At 38.2% G+C, this 23,468-nt stretch overlaps 1 protein-coding gene across 4 annotated transcripts in view; it reads right to left on the bottom strand.

Moving 5' to 3' along the window:
• The window catches only part of Myo9a (myosin IXA), a 202,770-nt gene that overhangs the window by 162,034 nt on the left and 17,268 nt on the right, over positions 1 to 23,468 (bottom strand). For all 4 annotated transcript variants that reach the window (XM_050151883.1, XM_050151881.1, XM_050151882.1 and 1 more), the window contains exons 2-3: positions 7,734 to 8,644; positions 2,830 to 2,924 (exon numbers count right to left, since the gene is read on the bottom strand). In XM_050151883.1, the coding sequence (XP_050007840.1) occupies positions 2,830 to 2,924; positions 7,734 to 8,609 (971 nt within the window). In that variant the 5' untranslated portion in view covers positions 8,610 to 8,644. The remainder of the gene's footprint in view (positions 1 to 2,829; positions 2,925 to 7,733; positions 8,645 to 23,468) is intronic.

The following is a 23,468-nucleotide window of genomic DNA, read 5'->3' as shown; positions in this document are numbered from 1 at the left end:
ACTTATTGTCATTCTCTTTTAAAACACAACTATGAGCCTAACTCTTACTTTAAGGAGGAAAAGTACCAACCGGGTCTTTGAAACCTGTGTTAAAAATCAAGAAAAGAAATGACCTATGAAACTACCATTGGACATCTCTTGTGGACTTCTGTGATTGCTGATGATGCTGGTTTTAGGTTCTTCAGACAGGTCAAAAGGTTGTATACACAACAGTTTTGAACCCCTCTTTTTTTTTAATGCAGAAGTAAGACTGAGTTAAAATTTAAATAGCATAAAAAGTATAGACCAGTCTACTTATTAATAGGAATGCAAAAATCATAATAAAAACTATCAAAGAAAAATAACAATTTATATGTTTTTGCATTTATGTATGTGTGTATTTGTACTGACCAAGTGGAACTATTTTTCCAGGAAATCAAAAGAGCTCAGTATTAGAGAGAGAAAACTGTAGTATCAATATATCTCAGAAGGAAGACATGCTTATCTACATATATCCCAAAACACTTTTGATAAAATTTAACTTTAATAAGTAATAATAACAAACTCAAAAATAATTAAAATCAATAGTACTAATAATTCTTTAGCTAGAGTTTTACTTAATGTAGAAAACAGTATTAAAATAAAAGGCAAAAATAATATTACCGTGGTATTTGTAATGGATTGGCTTTTAAATATCCCTACAAAGGCTGAATCACCAGTCTATAGTACTAGTAGGGAGGAGGCTGGGCATCGCTGGAAGAAAATTAGGTAATTAAAGTGTGCCCTAGTGAGGGATGCTGGTCCTCCCTTGCCTCTCTCTCTGCAGTGCTTGCTTCCTAGCCACCATGTGGTTATCGCCGTGCCGTCTGTCCCGCAACACCAGCAATGACACTCTGTCTTGCCATAGAGTCACAAACAAGAGCCAATTAATCATGGATTTATACTTTTACAACTAACTGTAAAACAAAATAAAAATCTTTTCTCTTTTATCTTTGGTATTTTGCCACAGCAATGGTAAGCTGACAGTTACATTTCCTCTTGTGAAGCAGAATACCTTACAGAGAATGAACAAGGAAGAAAAGAAGGAGAGAGGGAGGGAGGAAGAAAGGAAGCAAAGATGGAAAGACAGAAGAATGGATGAAAGAAAAAGACGACAGACAGAGAGAGAGACAGACAGAGAGACAGGCAGGCAGGCAGGCAGGCAGAGACTAACTACAAAAGGAATGATTTCACTTTAACTCATGGTTCAGGAAACAGTCCATCATAACAAAAGTGACTCAATCCATGGTAGTAGGAGCTTAGAGCGGTTTGTTACTGTTCTCAGCAGAATCCAAACCAGAGAGCTAGGGCCAAGAGTGGGGCTGGGATAGAATCCTAAGATTAGCCCGAAGTGAGGCACTAATCTTTTTACAAGTATTGTAATATGGCTTGAACAATCAAGACAAACAATAAAGTACAAACCATCCATCAAGGCACCATATGTAAAACTATAAAAGCCAATAGCTACACATACATAAAAACAATAGCAGTAAAAAAAAATAAAATGTAGAAAAAAATCATACTCATAATAAAATACTTAAATATACTCAATCAAATATACAAAAAATTTTAAGTACTCCTAAAGAGTACAACATATCATCTCTAAAATAATTAAAATGTAAACATTGAATTAATGAAAGCAAGTAAAAACTATAGGAGAACCTTAAGTACACAGTTAGGTTAAAGAATTCAACTGAAAAAGCTACACACAATATGATTCCAACTGTACATTTTGGAAATGGTGATATGGAGACTGGAAAAGCTCACAAAGTTACCAAGTTACCAAGACCTAGAAAGTAGCAGGGCTGAATAAGTCAAACACAAAAGACTTTAGCACAGTAAAACTATGCTATAGTACTAAAATGGAGACTGCAAATAGCATCTCTACATTTCTCAAAACCAACAGAATATACAACACAATCAGCAAACTTCAGTACAAGTTATGGATTTCACAATTAATAAATCTGCAGCAACAATGCTGTCATCAATTTTAACAAACAGACCATACTAATACAGATGTTTGTAACAGGGGTAGCTATGCTAAAACGAACGGAAATGATATATGGGAACTCTTTAATTCCCACTTCCTTCTGCTGTGACTCTGAAACTGGTCTAAAGAATACCCTATTAATTTTTTAATCTATAAAATATATTGCTGGCACAATCAGATGACTAATCATAGGAAATGTATGGATTTTTACTTTACCAAAATTAATACCTTGATTGAAAGAATAATAATATACATATGTAGAAAGTGTGATTATGCTGGAAAATACAATAATTAAAGAGACATTTTCTGATCTGAAAAATTTTGAAGATTTATAATATAAACATAAATTCATGTAATTGTTAACAGTTAACAAATATAAGTTAAGGATGTCAAGAATTATGATTAGCATTAACAATTTTCTCAGTTTGAACCCACCAAAAACGAAACAATTTTTATGCAGATACCAATATAATATATAGATTATGAAACAAGTAATAACTAAAATAAAAATATGCTCCAGAGGATGACAATATAACTCAGCAGTTAAGAGCACTGGCTGCTCTTTCAAAGGATCTGGGTTCAATTCCTAGCTCTCACATGGCAGCTAACAACCATCTGTAACTCTAGTTCCAGGGGGTCTGATGCCCTTTCTTCTGTCCTCCAATACACTCCATGCATGTGGCATACACATACACAGAAAATAAAATAGATCTTAATATATATACATGTATGTACCAAACATGTACATATGTATGTGTGTACTTTATATACATGTATGCTCATATTACCAAAATGTATTGCTTCTAAGTGGCAGTACTTACCCAAGTACAGTGCCTGTTTCTTGGTAATTTACTTGAATAAACTTGCCAAAACGACTTGAATTGTTATTATGAGCTGTCTTTGCATTTCCAAAAGCCTGTCAAAATAAATATTGCTTTTATTTAAAAGTAATTTTTAAACATTGTTTTAATACTAAAGAAAAACAATAAGGCAATTTATTTATATGTTTAGAATCATTCATATTTGAGGTAGAATAAAGTAAAGAAAAAGCTGGGGAAAAAAGTAGATTTTCAACTCATACTAATTCAGCAAAATGAATCTCAAGTTTTAGAATCTAATATATACAACTAAAAAAGAAAACTCAGTTGTTAAGAGCGCATGCTGTGCAAGCATGATCTGAATTCAGATCACAACACTCCTGTAAAAAGCCCAGCATGACGATACACAACACCCGTAACGCCAACACAATAGGTGGACAGAGAGGAGGAAGGCTGAGGTTTCTTGGCCACTTCAACTAGTTCCAGATTTAGTGAGAGACCCTATCTCAAGGGATAAGGTGGAGAGTGACAATATAGAACCATGTCCTTGTCTGATCTCCACTTCTAGGTCTACAGGTTCCGGTACCTACACACACGTGCATACAACACACATTCATATATACACAAGATTATTAAAATAAAAACACGTTTCTTTAACAAAAACCCAGGCAACTTCACAGTCACAGGAGCCATAGCAACAGCCACATCTGTAGGCATCAGAAGTACCTAGGACTCTGAGATAATGGAGATAATGCTGATGGTATAAATCAACACAGGACCAAAAACAACAAATATCATCAGATAACTTTAGAGAGGAACCAGACCTTCTGCCTAACTGCCAACCTTGGGAAACTGTGGCCACTGGTCAGTGAGCAATGCTGATTGATGGGTAAATGTTGTCAAAAACAAGACTGGGGGGGCTGGAGAGATGGCTCAGTGGTTAAGAGCATTGCCTGTTCTTCCAAAGGTCCTGAGTTCAAATCCCAGCAACCACATGGTGGCTCACAACCATCTGTAGTGAGGTCTGGTGCCCTCTTCTGGCCTGCAGACAGGATACTGTATACATAATAAATAAATGAATGAATGAAAGAAAGAAAGAAAGAAAGAAAGAAAGAAAGAAAGAAAGAAAGAAAGAAAGAAAGAAAGAAAGAAAGAAAGAAAGAAAGAAAGAAACAAGACTGGGGCTGCCTCCAACACAGATGTGATGCTGCTTAAGTCATCTGTCGTCATGAAGACCAAATGCTTATGTAGAAGAGCTGAAGAGAATATTAAAGGTGGGGTGTGGGTTGTTTTATTTTTTATTATGTTTTGTTGGTTTTTGGAGGGGATGTAAAAGTGTGCTGGTGGCTTGAAGCCATATAAAGAGGTTCATTAATATTAACAAATTATTTTTAAAAAGACGAATTTCATTCATCGAGATGTCTTCATATTCCAGAGACAATTCTTTTTTTAATTGTTTTTATTGAGTTATATTTTTTTCCATTCCCTCCCTTTCTCTCCCCTCCCCTCCTACCGTCTCCCATGGTCCCCATGCTCTCAATTTACTCAGGAGATCTTGTCATTTTCTATTTCCCAAGGACATTAGATCCAAGTATGTCTCTCTTAGGGTCCTCTTTGTTGACAGCCAATTTCTTAAGTTTATACTAAAACATGTTACAAAGCTGAAATAAGAGGTTAAGAAAATAATAATTACCAAGCCAAGTTCCCAGATTCCAACCCAAGAGAGGGAAAGGGGATTTTATAAGCAAAGGGGTCAAGATCATGATGGGAAAACCCACAGAAACAGCTGGCCAATGAGAGCTCACTGACTCTAAACTGACAGCTAGGGAACCTGCATAGGACCAAACTAGGCCCTCTGAATGTGGATGACAGTTCTGTGGCTTGGGCAGTCTGTGGGGTCACTGGCAATGAGATCAGGATTTATCCCCAGTACATGTACGCATTCCCTTTTTGGACACCTTACTCAGCTGCAAGCGGGGAGAAGCTTGGTCCTGCCTCAACTTCATATGCTGGACTTTGTAGACTCCCCATGGGCCTTACTCTTTTTGAAAAAATGGATAGAGGGTTGGGGAAGGGGAAGGGGGTAGGAGGAGGGTAGAAAAGAGAAACTGTGGTTGGTATGTAAAATGAAAAAAAAATACTTTTTAATAAAAAAATAAAAAACAAGAAAATAATTATATAAAAACTGGTTATTCTAAAAAATTAAAAATAAATAAAAGTAAAAGTGAAAAAAAACTGGTTATTCTAGAAGTATATAAAAAGCTTCATTAAAGCACTATGTTTATCTATTTAAAAAAAAAACTATTGTACAGATGATAAAAGAACTATAAACTTCCTGTATCATCGTCCAAAGCATATACCAAACAAAGAAATAATGGTCAACAATAAAGAATAAATGAAACAAAAATCAATGATGAATAGCTAACACTATGTTAAATAAAACAAACTAGACAGAGAATTCGATTACATAATCTACCCACATCCAATTCTAAAAAAAAAATATAAAAATAAAATAGTAACAGTAAGTAAATGAGAGGTTGTCTTGGAATGGAGGTGGAATTGGTTCCACAGGGGACGATGGCTTGATAAAGATATTCTGAGGCCTGCAAGATGGCTTAGGAAGTAAAAGCCCTTGCCAGAAAACCTGAAATCTGAGTTTGATCAACAGGTTTTACATGGTCAAAAGAAAAAACTGACTGCCAGAAGTTGATCTTTGATTTCCACATAAGTGGTTTGGCCGCACGCCACATACACACAGACACACACAAATAAAAAATATCTAAAAACTGTAAGATGTTCTAAAGCTTTATTATATGATAGATGGTATACTGGCTGTTTTTGTATGTCAACTTCACACAAGTTAAAGAGTCATCAGAGAGGAAGGAACCTCAGCTGAGGAAATGCCTCCATGAAACCCAGCAGTAACCATTTTCTCAATTTTGTGATCAATGGAGGAGGAACCAGACCACGGTGGGTAGTGCAGTCCCTGGGCTGGTGGTCCTGGGTTCTATAAGAAAGCAGGCTGAGCAAGCCATGAGGAGCAAGCCAGTAAGCAGCAGCCCTCCATGGCGTCTGCATCAGCTCCTGCCTCCAGGGTTCCTGCTCTGCTTGAGTTCCTGTCCTGACTTCCTCCAATGATGAAAAATAACGTGGAAGTATAAACAAAACAAACCTTTCCAAACAAACCCTACCAAGACAGATGGGTAAATATTTTACATTCATTAAACTGTACATTATAAATGTATCTTATTAAAAGCTATAATTCAATAAAATTAAAATTTTCAAAAGCAGGAGCTGGTGGTATATTTCAATACCACCAAAAGTAAATAAATTATTCACTACCTAGAGTAGCCTATTCACAATATTTTTAAAGACTTTGATTTTGAAATGATTCAATAAAGGTTTTTTTCTTCTTGTAAAGATCCGTAAGAATCAGATCCTTCTAATCACACACATACACACACACACACACAGCTGAAAAGATAAAACTTAACTGACACTACATACTACACTGGCTGCTCTTTAAAGGACCAGGGATGGGCTGGACAGATAGCTCAGGAGTTAAGAGCACTGGTTGTTCTTCTAGAGGTCCTAAGTTCAGTTCCCAGCAACCACATGGTGGTTCACAACTCTCTCTAGTGGGATCTGATGTCCTATTCTGCCATGAAGGCATACAAGCAGCTAGAGCACTCATACATATAAATAAATCTAAAAAAGAAATCTATTTTTGAAATATAAATAAATAAATAAATAAATAAATAAAGGGCCAGGGTTTAATTCAGAGAACTCTAATGGGGCTAACATCCATTTAGAACTCCAGGTCCAGAAGATCAGATATCCTTTTCTGGCTTCTCCAAGCATTGCATACATGTGCACACACACATGCATGCAGACAAAACACATAAAGTAAAAGTATAAAAGCTCAAAGTAAGCTATTAAAGATTACATTCATGTGGAAGGCCATGTGCATGCAAGAGGGTTACAAATGTCAAAGAATATATGTATGCTCAGAAAAGAGCTCAGGCTTGTGTCTGAAGGAGAAGCTGCATGATAGCAGAAAATAAAAGGGAAAAGTAAAATTGATACTTTCCAGGCAGAGGATGAAAACAATGCTTCACCAAGCATATAAAACCTCAAAGAAAATTCTGAGAGCATTGATATGTATAGGCATTTTTAAAAGTCTCCATTCGATCAGAACCACAGGAAACAATGGAGAATTATATGATCCCATCCAAAAAAAAAAGAATACAGTATTATTATATTAGTTCAGAATTCGTGAAACAAAACAGGAGTAACAAAACTAATAATCACAACTCCTGAGAAAATCTTGTTTCCAGAAGTACCATATTATGTTAAATTCTAGTTTTCATCTTCTTCCTCTGTAAAACTCAATACAAACAGAATCCCTGCTTCTTCTACCTTTGTAAAGAAATAAACTACTATTCCAATAGCTCAAAGAAACAGTTTTTGGTTGAATTTTCTTTTAATGGTACTAATGATCAAATCCATGGTGTGCACACACCAAGCAAGTACTCTATCACTAACCCTGCAAGACTCACTTCTAAAAATAAATTATTAGTATCACACCTGCCTTGTTTCTTAGCCATTTTAAAGGTTTCCTGGGTGACTAAAAATGATGTCTATTATTATAGTTTTATTTCATTTTTTCAAATCTACCAATTGTTTCTTGAAGATTTAAGAAAACTATGTCTAGCTGGGTGTGGTGGCACGTACCTTTAATCCCAGCACTAAGTAAGCAGAGGTTGGTGGGATCTCTGTGAGTTCAAGGCTAGCCACAATTACTACATAATGAATTCTAGAACAGCCAGGGCTATGTAGAGAGACTCTGTCTTTTTTAAAAAAAGAAGAGAGAGAGAAAGGGAGAAAGAGGTTTTTATATACCTTACCTCAAGTACTGGTCCAGCTCCAAGAATAATCTGTTCTACTCCACTAGCAAATCCTTTCTGACTGAGGGCAGTAAGGTGATGAATAAGAAAGTTTGTGCTTTGTGTCTTTCCAGAACCACTCTCTCCTGAAATCACAATACACTGATTCTTTTTGCGCTGAAGCATAGCATGATACGCTACATCTGCCACAGCATATATGTGGGGTTCAAGTTTTCCCAACTGGTGGTTATCATACATTTTGACATATTTAGGGTTATAAATAGGAAGAAACTTGAATGGGTTAATAGCTATTAGAATACTGCCAACATAAGTATAAATTTTTTCATGCTTAAAGCGATTCCGTAGGTTTTCTAAAAGAGTTTTCTCATTCAAATCAGGTAAGCTACATAAATCATCAAAGTCTTTCTGTTGAGGCTGTGGAAGGAAACCCCGTTCCATCATCCTGCGGCGTTCTTCGGTTACCCGTAGCCATGACTGAAGGCTACCATAATGGATTGATCCATCAAGATTTTTTTCTCTCAGAAGAAAGCGGTAATCCTCTCCACTCAAGCGATTTTCCAAAGCCATCCGAGGCCATAACATCATTCTTTGAACTGGACAGTCGGTTGGATTGAGTATCCATTCTTCTCCACCAAATTCCTTTACCTCTGCTAAGACGTAACATTTTGTTTTGTCTAGGTGAAGTCTATTTATAAGAGAATCAATCACCTCAGCAGCTGTGGAGTTTTTTCTGGCAGGAATTGGACAGTAAATTGTTCCTTCTGAAATTGTCCCGGGATATATTCGTAATGTATGTTCATTATCCTCAAAGCGTCGTCTTCCTCCATCACTTATATTCATATTGGATCTTGTCCCATCAGAACGGACAGTATGCATTCAGGACTTGGAAAACCATCTTCTTGGCAAAAGAACTGTAACATAAAGATAGAAACACTGAGCAGTCAAATTGAATATTGCTTTCTGTGCTCCAAAATAAAATCCTTAACAAGCATATTGACTGCAGCTTTCTGAACACAAAATCCTAACAACAAGAACAAGTATTAACGGGAGCTGGAGAGATGGCTCAGCGGTTAAGAGCACTAACTACTCTTCCAGAGATCCTGAGTTCAATTTCCAGCAACCACATGGTGGCTCACAACCATCGCAATAAGATCTGGTGCCCTCTTCTGGTGTACAAGTATACACCCAGACAAAACACTGTATACATAATAAAATAAATTTATTTCAAAAAAGAACAAGTATTAAACAGATTCAACGCAATGCCGATCAAAATCCCAGCAAAATTCTTCAAAGACCTACTTTTGAAAAGGAAGCAAAAAATATCAAATAGAAAAAAGAAACCGTATTTAACAAGTGGTGCTGGCATAACTGGATATCAACATGTAGAAAAATGAAAATAGATCCATATCTATCACCATGCACAAAACTCAAGTCCAAATGGATCAAAGACCTCAACAGCCTACAGAATGGAAAAGATCATTAAAATATACAAAGAACTCAAGAAATTGGACACCAAGAGATCACATAATCCAATTAAAAAAAAATGGAGTACAGACCTAAACAGAGAAGTCTCAACGGAGGAATCTAAAATGGCTGACAGGAAATATTCAACATCCTTAGTCATCAGAGAAATGCAAATCAAAACAACTCTGAGATTCCATCTTACACCTGAAAGAATGGCCAAGATCAATAACACTGATGACAACTTATGCTGGAGAGGATGTGGGGTAAAGGGAACACTTCTGTATTGCTGGTGGGAATGCAAGCTGGTACAACCCCTTTGGATGTCAGTGTGGTGATTTCTCAGAAAATTAGGAAACAACCTTCCTCAAGACCCAGTAATACCACTTTTGGGTATATATCCAAAGGATGCTCAATTGTACCACAAGGACCTGTGCTCAATTATGTTCATAGCAGGTTTGCTTGTCATAGCCAGAACATGGAAACAACCTAAATGCCCCTCGATCAAAGAATGGATAAGGAAAATGTGGTACATTTACACAATGGAGTGCTACACAGCAGAAAAAATAACAACAACTTGAATTTTGCAGGAAAATCGATGGAGCTAGAAAACATTATTGTGAGTGAGATAACCCAGACACAGAAAGACAACTATCACATGCTTTTTAAACATAAAGCAAAGAAAGCCAGCCTACAAACCACAATCCCAGAGAACTTAGACAACAATAGGGACACTAAGAGAGACTTACATAGATCTAATCTACATGGGAAGTAGAAAGTATAAAAAGACAAGATCTCCTGAGCAAATTGGGAGCATGGGGACTTTGGGGGAGGACTGAAGAGGGAAGGGAGAGTCAGGGAGGGGAGCAGAGAAAAATGTAGAACTCAATAAATATCAATTTAAAAAAAAAACAGAAAAAAAATAAAGCTTGCCTGAGAATCAGAGTACAGAGCTAAACCACTAGTTAACATAGCAGCCAGTCAGTGGTGACAAACACCTTAAATCCCAGGACTCAGGAAGCAGAAGCAGACAGGTGTTTGTGAGTTCAAGGTCACCCTAGGCTACTTGAGATTAAGTTTCAAGAAGAAACAAAACCAAGTAGTGAAGGCTCACACCTTTAATCCCAGCACTCGGAAGGTGAGGACAAGCAAGATATGGCTGGGCAGAAAGAGAAATATAAGACAGGAATAGACAAGAGCTCAGGTATTTAGTCTGAGAATTTGTAGGAACAGGATCACCCCTTAGGTTTAAGTAATCTGAATAAGTAAGAAGTCTCTCTGGTAGCTGCTACTCTGCTTCTCTATCTTTCAGCTTTCACTCTCAGAAAAAAAATTTTTTTTTTGTTTTTGCCTGCATTTATGTACATGCACCACATGTGTACCTGGTATCTCTGGAGGTTAGATGAAGGTATCAGATCCTTGGAACTGAATTACAGAGTTGTGAGCTGCCACGTGGCTGCTAGAAACTGACCTTGGGTTTTCTGCAATAACAGTTAATGCTATTATTAACTAATGAGCCGTTTCTCCATCCCCTATCATAGGAATTTATTGACAAATGTTAGTAAGTAGAATTATACAGTATCATTCAGTATAAAGATAGAGAGAAGAAATAAACCAGGCAAATGTATGCATCTTTAAGAAATGAAAACCTACAGAGAAACCCTGTCTCGAAAAATCAAAAAAAAAAAATGAAAACCTAGTCGGGCGGTGGCGGCGCACGCCTTTAATCCCAGCACTCGGGAGGCACAGGCAGGCGGATCTCTGTGAGTTCCCCAGCCTGGTCTAGAAGAGCTAGTTCCAGGACAGGCTCCAAAGCCACAGAGAAACCCTGTCTCGAAAAACCAAAAAAAAAAAAAAAAAAAAAAAAGGAAATGAAACCTGGTGAGGGTATGGTAGCACAGGCCTGTAATCCTAGTCTTACCAGTATACAGAGAAATGGCACAATGTACTACCGAGGCAAGGCCCATTTGAGAAAACATAAATGATTTGCCTACAACTGTAAATATTAGGGGAATGAGCTATTAAGTACTCTGAACTTATTTTAGATGGGTAACTATGGGAAATGGTGTTCAAGACCTAATAATATTGGAGCTGGGGAAATGGCACAATGGGTAAAGTTCTTACCATGTCCATAAGGAACCTGACTTTGGATCCCCAGAACCCACATAAAACCAGACACAGCAATACACATTTGCAATCCCAGAACTCCTATCCAGTGGTGAGATGAAAGGTGGAGACAGGAGAATCCACAAAAGCTCTTGGGTGGACCAGTTAGCACATTGTACTTAGCAGTGAACAAACAAAAAATAGTCTCAAACAAGGTAAAAAGCGAGGATTACCACCTTGAAATATCCTTTAATTTACCCACACACAGGAAGGCTTCTGCTCAAATGATAACTCCTAAAAAGAAAATTTTTCCTTATTAATCTAAAATATCCTTGTTGAAAGAATAAAAAACATTTTTTGAGGGGGTTTTTCAAGACAGGGTTTCTCTGTAGCTTTGGAGCCTTCCTGGAACTAGCTCTTCCTGGAACTAGACCAGGATGGCCTCGAACTCCCAGAGATCCGCCTGCCTCTGCCTCCCGAATGCTGGGATTAAAGGCGTGCGCCACCACCGCCCAGCAATAAAAAACAATTTTAAAAGTTAAAATAACCCTTTGTTCTGCATCTCCTTATTGTATCTCCCCTTTTCCCTATTTACTTACTTTTTAATCAGAAAACTTGATACATAACCTAAACATATGATTATTTTTATTTTAGGTTTTTGTTTATTAAGTCTGACATGCCCACTAAAAGGTAATAGAGTTCCATTATTCCATCAAGAGTATTCATGCCTAAAAACACATGATAAGGGGCAAAAGTGTAGTTTGTAGAGCACTTGTTGCTCTACAAAGAACCCAGGTTCAGTTCCCAACACTCACATGGTGGCTCAAAATCATCTGTAACTCCAATTCCAGAAAATCCAGTACTCTCTTTTGGCTTCTGCAGGCACTAGGTATGCACATGGCATACTATATATATACAAGCAGACTAAACACTCATATGCATAAAAATACAATAAATAAATCTAAAAATCACTTTAAATGTGTTGAAAAGAGTAAGCAGTTTACATATACATTAATAAATATGTCAATTTAGCAAACATTTTTATTGCTTAAGTTAAACATTTCACAGGTCGGTGGTGGCAGACACCTTTAATCCCAGAAGAGGCAGGTGGCTCAATAGATAAATACATTTGCTGCTAGGCCCAATGGAAGGAGAGTTTTCAGATACATGTACTGTTAATTACTTCAACAATTTCAGACTCACATTTGCATCTTCTATACATATTATCATGAGAGGCGTTCAGAGTCATGAACTGACTGTTTAATAAACCACCTTTGTCTATTTTGGAAGAAGTCTCAACTATCACTTTTATCACTTGCTGGCCTTTCAACTGCAATTATAATATTTCTTATTTTTGCTCAGTTCTTTCACACAATCAACATTCCAAGACTCAACAAGAAAGCATGGGGGAGTATGATGGACAAAACAAGGAAAGAAACGAACAAAATAATTCCAGAAAGTACTTTTCTGTAAAAGACAGGATAGAAAATATTTTATACTTTGAGGAACACAGAGTCTTTCACATGAAGTTTTTTGTTTGTCTTTTGTTTTATAGCCTTAAAAATATGAAAAACATTTTTAGCTCTCAGACAGGACAAAATCAGGCCACCGGCAGGATTTGGCTTGTGGGCGGCAGTTTGCCTATCATTATACTAAAGAGCTCCAGCACGCTATTTTAGTTATCAGTAGTATGCAGTAACTTTAACTTCTCCAAGGTGGTAAAGCCTATAAGGCATGCAGAAGCCAATTATGCTAACACATGAGAGATATGCTTCAAGCTAAGAGCAGTGAAGAAGGCAAAAATGTGTCAACCAAGAACAAATTTGGAACTTTGAAAAATGAAATCACTGTGGTTCAAGCCAAGAAGGAAAGCAGTAAAAAGATGAGGTCAGAGATATGAAGGTATCAGATCACACAGTTCCTTGTAGTCTGAGGTTCTGTTCTAAATGTAAAAGAGGGCACCAGCAAGATGTCTCAAGCAGGTAAAGGTGCCTACCACCAAGCCTGACCTGAGTTCAATCCTGAGACTCAGATGGTTGAAGGATCCTATAAGTTGTCCTCTGAACTCTGTGTGCCATGTGAGCACTAGCATCCATTTGCTTATTTTTTAAACATTTATTTGTGTGTGTGTGTGCATGCGCACGAGCGTGTGCTCACATGGCACATAGGTAGAGTTCACAGGATAACCAAGAATACACAAAGAAACCATGTCTTGAAAAACCAAACAAATAATCTATAAGGATGACCCCAGCTAAGACTCTTAACATAAGAGATATGTAGCCTAAACTGGCCATCTTCTGTGACCAGGCACAACTTCAGTGGAGGAATTGGGACACTAACCCAGCCACATAAGCTTCAACCTACAATCTGCCCTATCTATGGGATGTGCTGGGAAAAGGGTGGTACAGAGATTGTGGGAGTGGCCAATCAATGATTGGTCCAGTCTGAGACACATGCAATAAGAATGAGCCCACCCCTGACACTGACTGGAGTGACAGGACCCAGAGGCTGGATAGCCCAGAGACCTATGATAAAAACCAAATACAACTGTAAGAAAAAAAAGTCAATGTAATAATGTCTAATGATATTCTGCTATACTCAGAGATTGGTGCCTAGCCCAACTGTCATCAAAGAGGCTTCATCCAACAACTGATGGAAACAGATGCAGATACTCACAGAGCCAAACATTAAGCTGAACTCTGGAAATCCTGCTGAAAAGAGGGAGGAAGGATTGTAGGAACCAGAGTGGTCAAGGAAATCACCAAAAAAAAAAAAAAAAGAAAAGAAAAAAAACAGAATCAACTAAACTGGGCTCATAGGAGCTCACAGAAACTGAACCAACAAACAGGGAGCCTGCATGGGACCAACCTAGGCCCTCTGCATATATGTGATAGTTGTGTAGCTTGGTCTTCTTGTGGGACTCGAAACGTTACAATGGGAGCAGGGGCTATCTATGATCTTTTGCTGGCTTTTGAGACCCTATTCCTCATACTGAGTGCCTTGACCAGCCTTAATACAAGGTGTTCAGTCTTACTGCAACTTGATATCCATGGGAGGTGTGCATCCTTCTGAATAGAGACAGAAGAGGAACAGATTGGGGGAAGAGAAGAAGTAGGGATAAGGGACTAGGAGGAAAGGAGAAAGGGGAAACTGCAGTCAGTATTAGTATTTAGGCATCTATACTGGCCTGCCCTTAGGGTCCTGACAGGATACATCCTCAGTTGCAGCCACTAAGAGCACCTCCTGTGCACATTTGCTGCATTTCCTTTTAAAAGGTGAGACTGCATGCAACCAGAGACTGCTTGTTCGCTCCTGGCTGTTCAGGCCCAGAAAATACACACACACACACACACACGCACGCACGCACGCACGCACGCACGCACGCACGCACGCACGCACGCACGCGCCAGGCAGTGGTGGCACACTCCTTTAATCCCATCATTCAGAAGGCAGGTGATCTCTATGAGTTTGAGGCCAGCCTGGTCTACAAGAGCTAGTTCCAAGACAGGCACCAAAGCTACAGAGAAACCCTGTTACAAAATAAAGAGGAGAGGAGAGGAGGGGATGGGAGGGGATGGGAGGGGAGGGGAGGGGAGGGGAGGGGAGGAGAGGAGAGGAGAGAAAAAGAAAAGAATCACACAGAAACTATATTAATTACAACACTGCCTGGCCAATAGCTTAGGCTTCTTATTGGCTAGTTCTTATACATCAAAACAACCCATTTCTATTAATCTGTGTATCACCATGAGACTGTGGCCTACCGGGTAAGGTTCCGGCAAACATCTCTGGCAGCTACATGGTGGCTCCTTGCATCCGTCTACTCTCTCTATATATCTCTGTCAGATTGCCCTCCTGGCTTTACTCTGCCAAAACACTTTTTTTATTCACTTACCAATAAAAAGCAACACATATATAATAAAAGGACATCCTTCATCACCTGCCCAGCCCATCTATCTCTTTTTTTCTTTTTCTCTATCTCTCCTTCTCTCTTTTTTTCTCTTCCACCACTCTTGTACCCAGGGACCGGTCTCTGCCTCTTCTCTCTCCTCTTCCAATAAACCTATATGAGTTGCATGGTGTGACTTCTCTTCTCATTTTTTAAATTTTTTAAAGTCAGAATGATATATATATATAAAATAAACAAACAAATGTAAAAGTCCCTAAGTTCCTGGTTTTGTTACTTTTTCTTATTTTTTTAAGGCAATCTCATTCGTGTATCTCAGGCTATTCTCAAATGCTATAGGTTAACTTCAATTTATGATCTTCTTGCCTTCCCAAGTGCTGGGATTATAAGCATGCACCACCACACAGCTGTTTTTGTTCTCTAAAAATATAATGACAGTGCTTATAGAAATGGCCTAGTAGTTAAGACTACCTGTTCTTCCAAGACCAGGGTTCAAGTACTAGAACCCTGAAGCTCACAACCATCTGTAACTACAGCTCTACGGTATCTGATGCACTTTTCTGACTTCTGCAGGCTGCCCAGGAATGTACATAGTACACAGACATACATGCAGTAAAGATACACACACATGTAGTAAGATTTTTTTTGGTTTTTCGAGACAGGGTTTCTCTGTGGCTTTGGAGCCTGTCCTGGAACTAGCTCTGTAGACCAGGCTGGTCTCGAACTCACAGAGATCCGCCTGCCTCTGCCTCCCGAGTGCTGGGATTAAAGGTGTGCGCCACCGTCGCCCGGCTAAGATTTTTTTAACTTAAAAAATGTTAGCCTATTTTTTAAAAATATTTTAATTGGGAACTGAGAAAATGACCTGGTCTAAATGTTTTGCTATACTCAGTTCCTGAGTTGGGATTCTCAGACCTATATTTAAAAAGCCAGGCCAAAAAAAAAAGGGGGGGGGGCCAGGCAAACTGCTTGTAATTCCCCCAGCACTAGGAGGCAAAGAAAAAAAAAGGATCCCTGAGCTTACTGGCCAGACAATCTAAGCTAAATGATGATTTCCAAGTTCAGTGAGAGACCTCAAAGATAAGATAGAGGAACTGAAAAGATGGTTCAGCAATTAAGTGCACTGAATGTTTTACCAGAGGACCCAGGTACAATTCCCAGCATCCATGTGACAGCTAAAAACTGTCTAAAACTCCAATCTCAGGGGTTCAACACCCTCCTCTAATCTTCATGGACACTGAGAACACACATGATGCAGACATACATGCAGGCAAATCGCTTACCTACACACAAAACATAAATAGTTGAATCTTTTATTTTAAAAATGTATTTTGCTTTGTTCAACAAGATGGAGAGCAACTGGGAAGACATCCAATATCAACCTCCAACCTCTACACAGAAGTTCAAAAATGTATTTGCACCTGCACACATATATGTATATACACACACCAATATGTATACTCACATAGACTACAATTGCTTGAAAGAGAATACATCAAAGGTTGGAGGTCAGTTAGGGGTACAGCCCAAGTATGACTTTAATCATTTTAGCTCTAAAGATCACAGGACTTATACCAAGACCAATAAATTTCCCACATCATTTTCTCCCAGAATTTTCTTTTGTTTTGTTTTTGTCTTTAAAAAGAGTTTTCTCTGTAGCGTTGGAGGCTGTCCTGGAACTAGGTCTTAGTAGACAGGCTGGCCTTGAAGTCACAGAGGATCTGCCCTTTTCTACCTCCCGCCTCCGCCTCCCTAGGATTGATGGCATGTGCCACTCCCCAGACACTTTTAAAAAAAAGATTGGTTAGTTGGGATTGATTATTATGTATACAGTGTTCTGCGTGCCAGAAGAGGGCACTAGATCTCATTACAGATGACTGAGCCACTATGTGTTTGCTGGGAATTAAACTCAGGACATCTGGAAGAGCAGCCAGTGCTCTTAACCGAGAGCCACCTCTCCAGTCCCCTCATTTACATGATCTTATAGCAAGAATAAATCAAAAGGCACAACTATCTCAATCAGCTATCATCATGATTGTCAGTGTCTATGAACAATGTTTTGTAACAACACATTTGGCACTATAACCATTATATCTTACACATTGTGTTGTAGTTCTTAAATATCCTTTCACTCACGTCTCAATATAATCTACCTTAAAATACAGTAAGTAGCCAGGCAGTGGTGAGGCATGCCTTTAATCCCAGCACTAGGGAGGCAGAAGTAGGTGGATCTCTTTGAGTTCAAGGCCAGACTGGTCTACAGAGTGAGTTCCAGGACAGTCAGAGCTGTGCGAGAAACCATGCCTTGAAAAACTGAAAAATAAATAAATGGGAATGAAAAAAGAAAGGAAGGAGGAAGGAAGGGAGGAGAAAGGGAAGGAGGGAGGGAGGGAGGAAGGGGAAGGAGGAAAAGAAAGAAGGAAGGAAGGAAGGAAGGAAAAGAAAGAAGGAAGGAAAAGAAAGAAAGAAAGAAAGAAAGAAAGAAAGAAAGAAGGAAGGAAGGAAGGAAGGAAGGAAGGAAGGAAGGAAGGAAAGAAAGAAAGAAAGAAAGAAAGAAAGAAAGAAAGAAAGAAAGAAAGAAAGAAAGAAAGAAAATACAGTAAGTAGATAATCTCTGAAAGACTGATCTGAAGCTAGGAGGAATAATGGTACATGCCTGCAGTTACGGGACTTGAAGAAACTTCTGTAGCAGGACCAAAAGCACAGACAGAGCTACTGAAAGAAAAACACAGATTAGGAAGCGCTACACTTTAAAACAAACACGTAAGTATAGCTAGGATTAGCTGTTTAGCAAAGTTCACCACGGCAACGATTTCACAGCAAATCCCTGAGGGACTTAAAATGTATTGCTATACAAAAATATTTCCCTATTTGGACAACTTGACAAGTAGAACTGAGATGGTTACTAATCAAAAGAAACCAAAAGGAAATAACAACACTGACAGGGAATATGTGAATTCCCTATTACAGTTTAATATGTCAAAGACACTCCATGAAATGTTTGGAATAATAGTTAGGAAGCAGTAACTATGTACTGTGAAGTAATTACTTAACTTGAAATGCTATTCAGTGGCATCTGATCAAGGTCTAGTTTCAAAGTCATTAAGCTTTTTCTGTGACAGTGAATATGTTATACTTTTGCAAGTCATATGATCTCTATCCCAAATACTTCATTTGCCTTTACATGAGAATAGCTATAAACAAATACACCTGGGTATGGTGGCACAAGCCTTTAATCCCAGCACTCAGGAGGCAGTAGTAGAAAGATGGATCTCTTTTAGTCCAAGGACAGACAGCCTGGTCTACAAAGTGAGTTCCAGGACAAGCAGGGTTACACAGAGCAACCCTGTCTCAAAGTTCCCCCTCCAAAAAAACCACTTACTTGTATACAAGTTTCTAGTTGCAGTGATGCTCTGATAATTATGGAACCAATTACAATAAAGCTCACTTAAAACACATACATCACATATACAAAAAGCAAGAAAACCTTTCATTCAGATCACTTGCTTTTAAAAGCAGAAATACTAAGGCTGGAGAGATGGCTCAGAGGTTAAGAGCACTGGCTGCTCTTCCAGAGGTCCTGAGTTCAATTCCCAGCTCCTACATGGTGACTCACAATCATCTATAACATGAATTGGTGCCCTTTTCTGGTGTGCATGCCTATGTGCAGGGAGAACACTGTATACATAATCAATCAATAAATTTTTATTTATAAAAGCTGAAATCGCTGGGCGGTGGTGGTACACGCCTTTAATCCCAGCACTTGGGAGGCAGAGGCAGGCGGATCTCTGTGAGTTCGAGACCAGCCTGGTCTACAAAAGAGCTAGTTCCAGGACAGGCTCCAAAACCACAGAGAAACCCTGTCTCAAAAAAAAAAAAAAACTGAAATCTCATGGGAAAAAAATTACTGTTGGAAAGGGAGGTTGATAAGGCATTATTACTGTGTTTCAATAATAAGGAAAAATTAACCATAAACTCCTGTAGCTTCTAACACCTTCAGTGGAAAACAGAAAAAAAAAACAGAATACTTAAGTCAACCCATCGTTCTAGCAAATCTGTTAGTTACTAGAGTAACTTTCAAATCTGTACAAATTAAAAAACTAATAATATGAAATACTGAGTTTTCATTCTAGTCTGAGTACAGGTCATAATAGAAAACCTCTCACTTATTATAATAAGAAAAAGAAAGGGGTGATAAACTACAAAATCAAAATTGTAAAACTCATCTGAGAACTGAGAATACCTTCTCCCCCACCCCACCCCCCAAAATTTAAACAAGTTCAGTTCCAGACAGGGATACGCCCTTTCTAGGTAAACAGTAAAATTACTACTTTCAACTCTAAGCGCAAGGTGAGCAAAGGGGCAAATAATCAATCCTCAGACTGACATGACAGACTGAAATTCAGGAGTTTCAGAAGCAAAATTACCCAACACAAGCTAAAAAGTCTTTCCAATGGAGCTTTCATAAAGTAAACATCAGTCTATGGCTACACTACCCTGAATCTATTCCATCCTGTCTGACCTTAGGAACTAAGTAGGGTCAGACCTGGCTAGTACTTGGATGGGAACATAAATCACTGTGTATTAATCACAGTGGATGAAGAAGAAAAAGTAAGTCTCCTGGACTGAAAAGTCAAGAACAGAGGTATAAAGCAAAGAGATCTATAGAAACTAGTTCAAATGAAATAGCAAGGTTTGTTACAAAGTATAAACTGAATCTACATAAGATAAAGTCAAAATTAACTACAGTTTTCGCCCACCCAAAAATCAATTCCAGGTCAGAAAAAATACATATTTAAGCTAATTTAGCCTTTTTAGTGGAATTAACATGCCTTTTTTCTAAGAAGTAACAGAACTTTAATTCTCATTGTTCTTAGCACCCATAATATTCATACACAGTAAGAATAATGGTACCTAAGGGATCATGAAAGTGATGGATAAACAACAGGAAAATGCAAAAATATTGATGACTCAAATAGAATGATTTTTTTTAAATATTTACTTATTTATTATGTATGCAATATTCTGTCTGTGTGTATGCCTGCAGGCCAGAAGAGGACACCAGACCCCATTACAGATGGTTGTGAGCCACCATGTGGTTGCTGGGAATTGAACTCAGGACCTTTGGAAGAGCAGGCAAGGCTCTTAACCTCTGAGCCATCTCTCCAGCCCCCCAAATAGAATGATTTTAAAATAAAAATAAATCTCACAAAAAATGTATTTTATATAGTGTATATCACCAGAGAGGGGGGGATGATTTAATGTATTTTGGCAGAAAAGTGTAAATTTAAAGTAAAAGAGCCAAAGAGTAACATTCAACAAATAATATATAATAATTAAAATGTGTCTGTTCTACATAGCAAGTTCCAGGCCTACATAAATAGACCCTGTCTCAACAACAAGAACCAAACAAACAATTAAAAGTCAAGAAAAAGGAAATAAGATCTAAAGTGAAAATGAAAAGGTCACTGGAAGGCTTACCAACACATGCATGCATACAGATTATAAATTCAAAAAAGATCAATGGACAGTTTCCAAAATAAAGCATAGAGGAAATGCGGGAGAGGGGATCTGAATATTCCCATAAAAGAAGACCAATAAATAAGTGGCAAATTAACATATTGGGGAATGAAAAAGTAAAACACTAAGCCAGGTGGTGGTGGCGAACGCCTTTAATCCCAGCACTCGGGAAGCAGAGGCAGGCGGATCTCTGAGAGTTCGAGACCAGCCTGGTCTACAAAAGAGCTAGTTCCAGGACAGGCTCCAAAACCACAGAGAAACCCTGTCTCGAAAAACAAAAAAAAAAAAAACAAAAAAAAAAACACTGAGATAGTACCACAGACCTATTAGACAGCAAAATTCCAAAGCAACAACACTACCAAATACTACCAAGAATGTGAGGCACTGGTAGGAATGAAAAGGGCACAAGCACTAGGTAAGTACGTGCCAGCTTCTTACACACTTGGACCCTGTCATCTTATTTCTTGTTATTTACCCAAACAAGCTGAAAACTATACCCAAACAAACTTCACAAGGATAATTATAGTAACCAACATATTTTTCAAAAAGAAGTAGTGCCAAAAAAACAAACAAAACAAAGTCAGGTAGTAGTGGTACCAGCCTTGCCTTTAATCCCAGTACTCAGGGGGGGGATCTCTGTGAGTTCAAGGCCAGTCAGAGCTGTTACACAGAAGGGAAAACAAAAACCAAAAACAGTAGTGATACAGGGAATGTTTCAGGAGAAAAAGAATCCAATAATGAAAAGACACACAGGATCTTTAAATACATATAGCTAAGTGAAAGAAAACCCAATCTGAATAAATACTGTATGATTCCTATTATGTAACATCACTGAAAAGGCAAAACAATAGTGACTACAGCATCAGAGTAACAGGCAAAATAAACCAGTAAGCAAAAATTGGAAATCCTGACTCACCTGAGTTTCATCTAACAGAGTACATATATATATAAGGAAAGCCAGACATACAAAGTAAGAAAGGCAGACATGTAAATGTCCCGAAAATGGTCAAGCTTCTTGAGCCTAAGGCTTTTTAGGGCTTTTTCCTTCAGCTTATTAACCTACCCCTGTTCAGTGAAGTGCTTTCTCTTTCTTAGGAAACTGTTATTTCTATTCCTAATTGTGTATATCTGGTACAGCCCTTTCTCCTGAGACACAAGAGCATGGAATGCAGAACCCTCTGAGCCCTGGTCTACATCCCACCTAAGAGTGCTTTTCCTTTTTATCTTTTTTCAGATATTGACTCGTGGCATAAGCACGCTTTCTCTGAAACTCTAGGCTTTCTTTCTCACTGTTTTTCTGATCTCCACACCTAACAAAGGCTGAATTTCTTTCCACTTCCAACCTCTCAGCAGATGTTGAGATTTTCAGCTTGCATTCCGTTGTTTTTCTTCCAAACTAATAAAATGGCCTTTGAGCTTTCTTCCAAGTCCATTTCTGAATTGTGTTATTGACAAGACTAAGAACTTACAAAATTTTGGTTTCCTCGGTTACAGGAAATCAAAATGATTAGTGGTTGCCAAAAGGTCTAGGAAAAGTGATTGGGAAAAAAAAAAAGATGAAACTAGGATTTTTACAGCAATAAAATTACTGGGTAGGATAGCAACAAGGAAATAATATGGAATAATATGGAAACAAAGCCAGAAGGAACAGAAAGGACAAGACAGAGAGCTTAACCCATAAATTTTCATCTGAATTGGAAGCATCTAGAGTAATTGTTTTGGGTTTTTTTTTTTTTTTTTTTTTTTTGGAGGGGGAGCCGTTGGTTTGGTTTGGTTTTGGTTTGTGAGTCAGGGTTTTTCTGTATATCTTTGGAGCCTGTCCTGATACTTGCTCTGTAGACCAGGCTGGCCTCTAACTCAGAGATCCACCTGCCTCTGCCTCCCAAGTGCAGGGATTAAAGGAATCACCACTGCCTAGCTAGATTAATTGGTTTTAATTAACTGTACACTCTAGGTTTTATAGTGGTTTTGTTGTTGTTGTTGTTTGGTTAGTTGGGTTTTTTTGTTTGTTTGGTTGGTTTAATACAACAGGGTTTCTCTGTTTAGTTCTGGCTATCCTGGAACTCACTCTGTAGACCAGGCTGGCCTCAAACTCAGAGATCTGCCTGCTTCTTCCTCCCTTACTGAGTGCCCACCACACCATGCTTTACAGTGTATTCTAAATGCAGGCTTCAGAATTTGAAAATTATTTTCAAATTATTTTATAAAACTTAAAGGTTGAACACCTTGTCATAAATTAGCATCAGAGGTACAGCTTTATCTGTAAATATTTATGCACCTAACAAAATTTTAAATTGCTCAACAGTGACTACCCAAACAAGGAACAATTACTTGTTACTAATTATTGGTGGCAGGGGGATGGGGGGGAGAAGAAAAGAAAACAAAAGCATTTGGGAGGCTGAAATGGGACTATCTCAAATTTGATGCTGACAAACTTGTAAGAAAAAGTAAAGCTACATTTTACATTTACACTTTCAGAATTGTAGCAGGATACAAGATTAACTCAAAAAAATCAGTAGCCCTCCTGTACAGAGATGATAGAAGGGCTGAGAAAGAAATCAGAGAATCAACACCCTTCACAATAGCCACAAACAGCATAAAATATCTCAGAGTAACTCTAACCAAACAAGTGGAAGACTTGTATGACAAGAACTTTAAATCTTTGAAGAAAGAAATTGAAGAAAATACCTCCCATGCTCTTGGGTAGGCAGAATTAACATAGTAAAAATGGCAATCTTGGCTGG

The sequence above is a fragment of the Alexandromys fortis genome, unplaced genomic scaffold, assembly GCF_014885135.2.
Source record: "Alexandromys fortis isolate MF-2015 unplaced genomic scaffold, M_Fortis_MF-2015_v1.1 scaffold_70, whole genome shotgun sequence".
Taxonomy (NCBI): Eukaryota; Metazoa; Chordata; class Mammalia; order Rodentia; family Cricetidae; genus Alexandromys; species Alexandromys fortis.
Note: the sequence above shows the minus strand (reverse complement) of the source record. Positions and strands in the feature narration are given on the sequence as shown.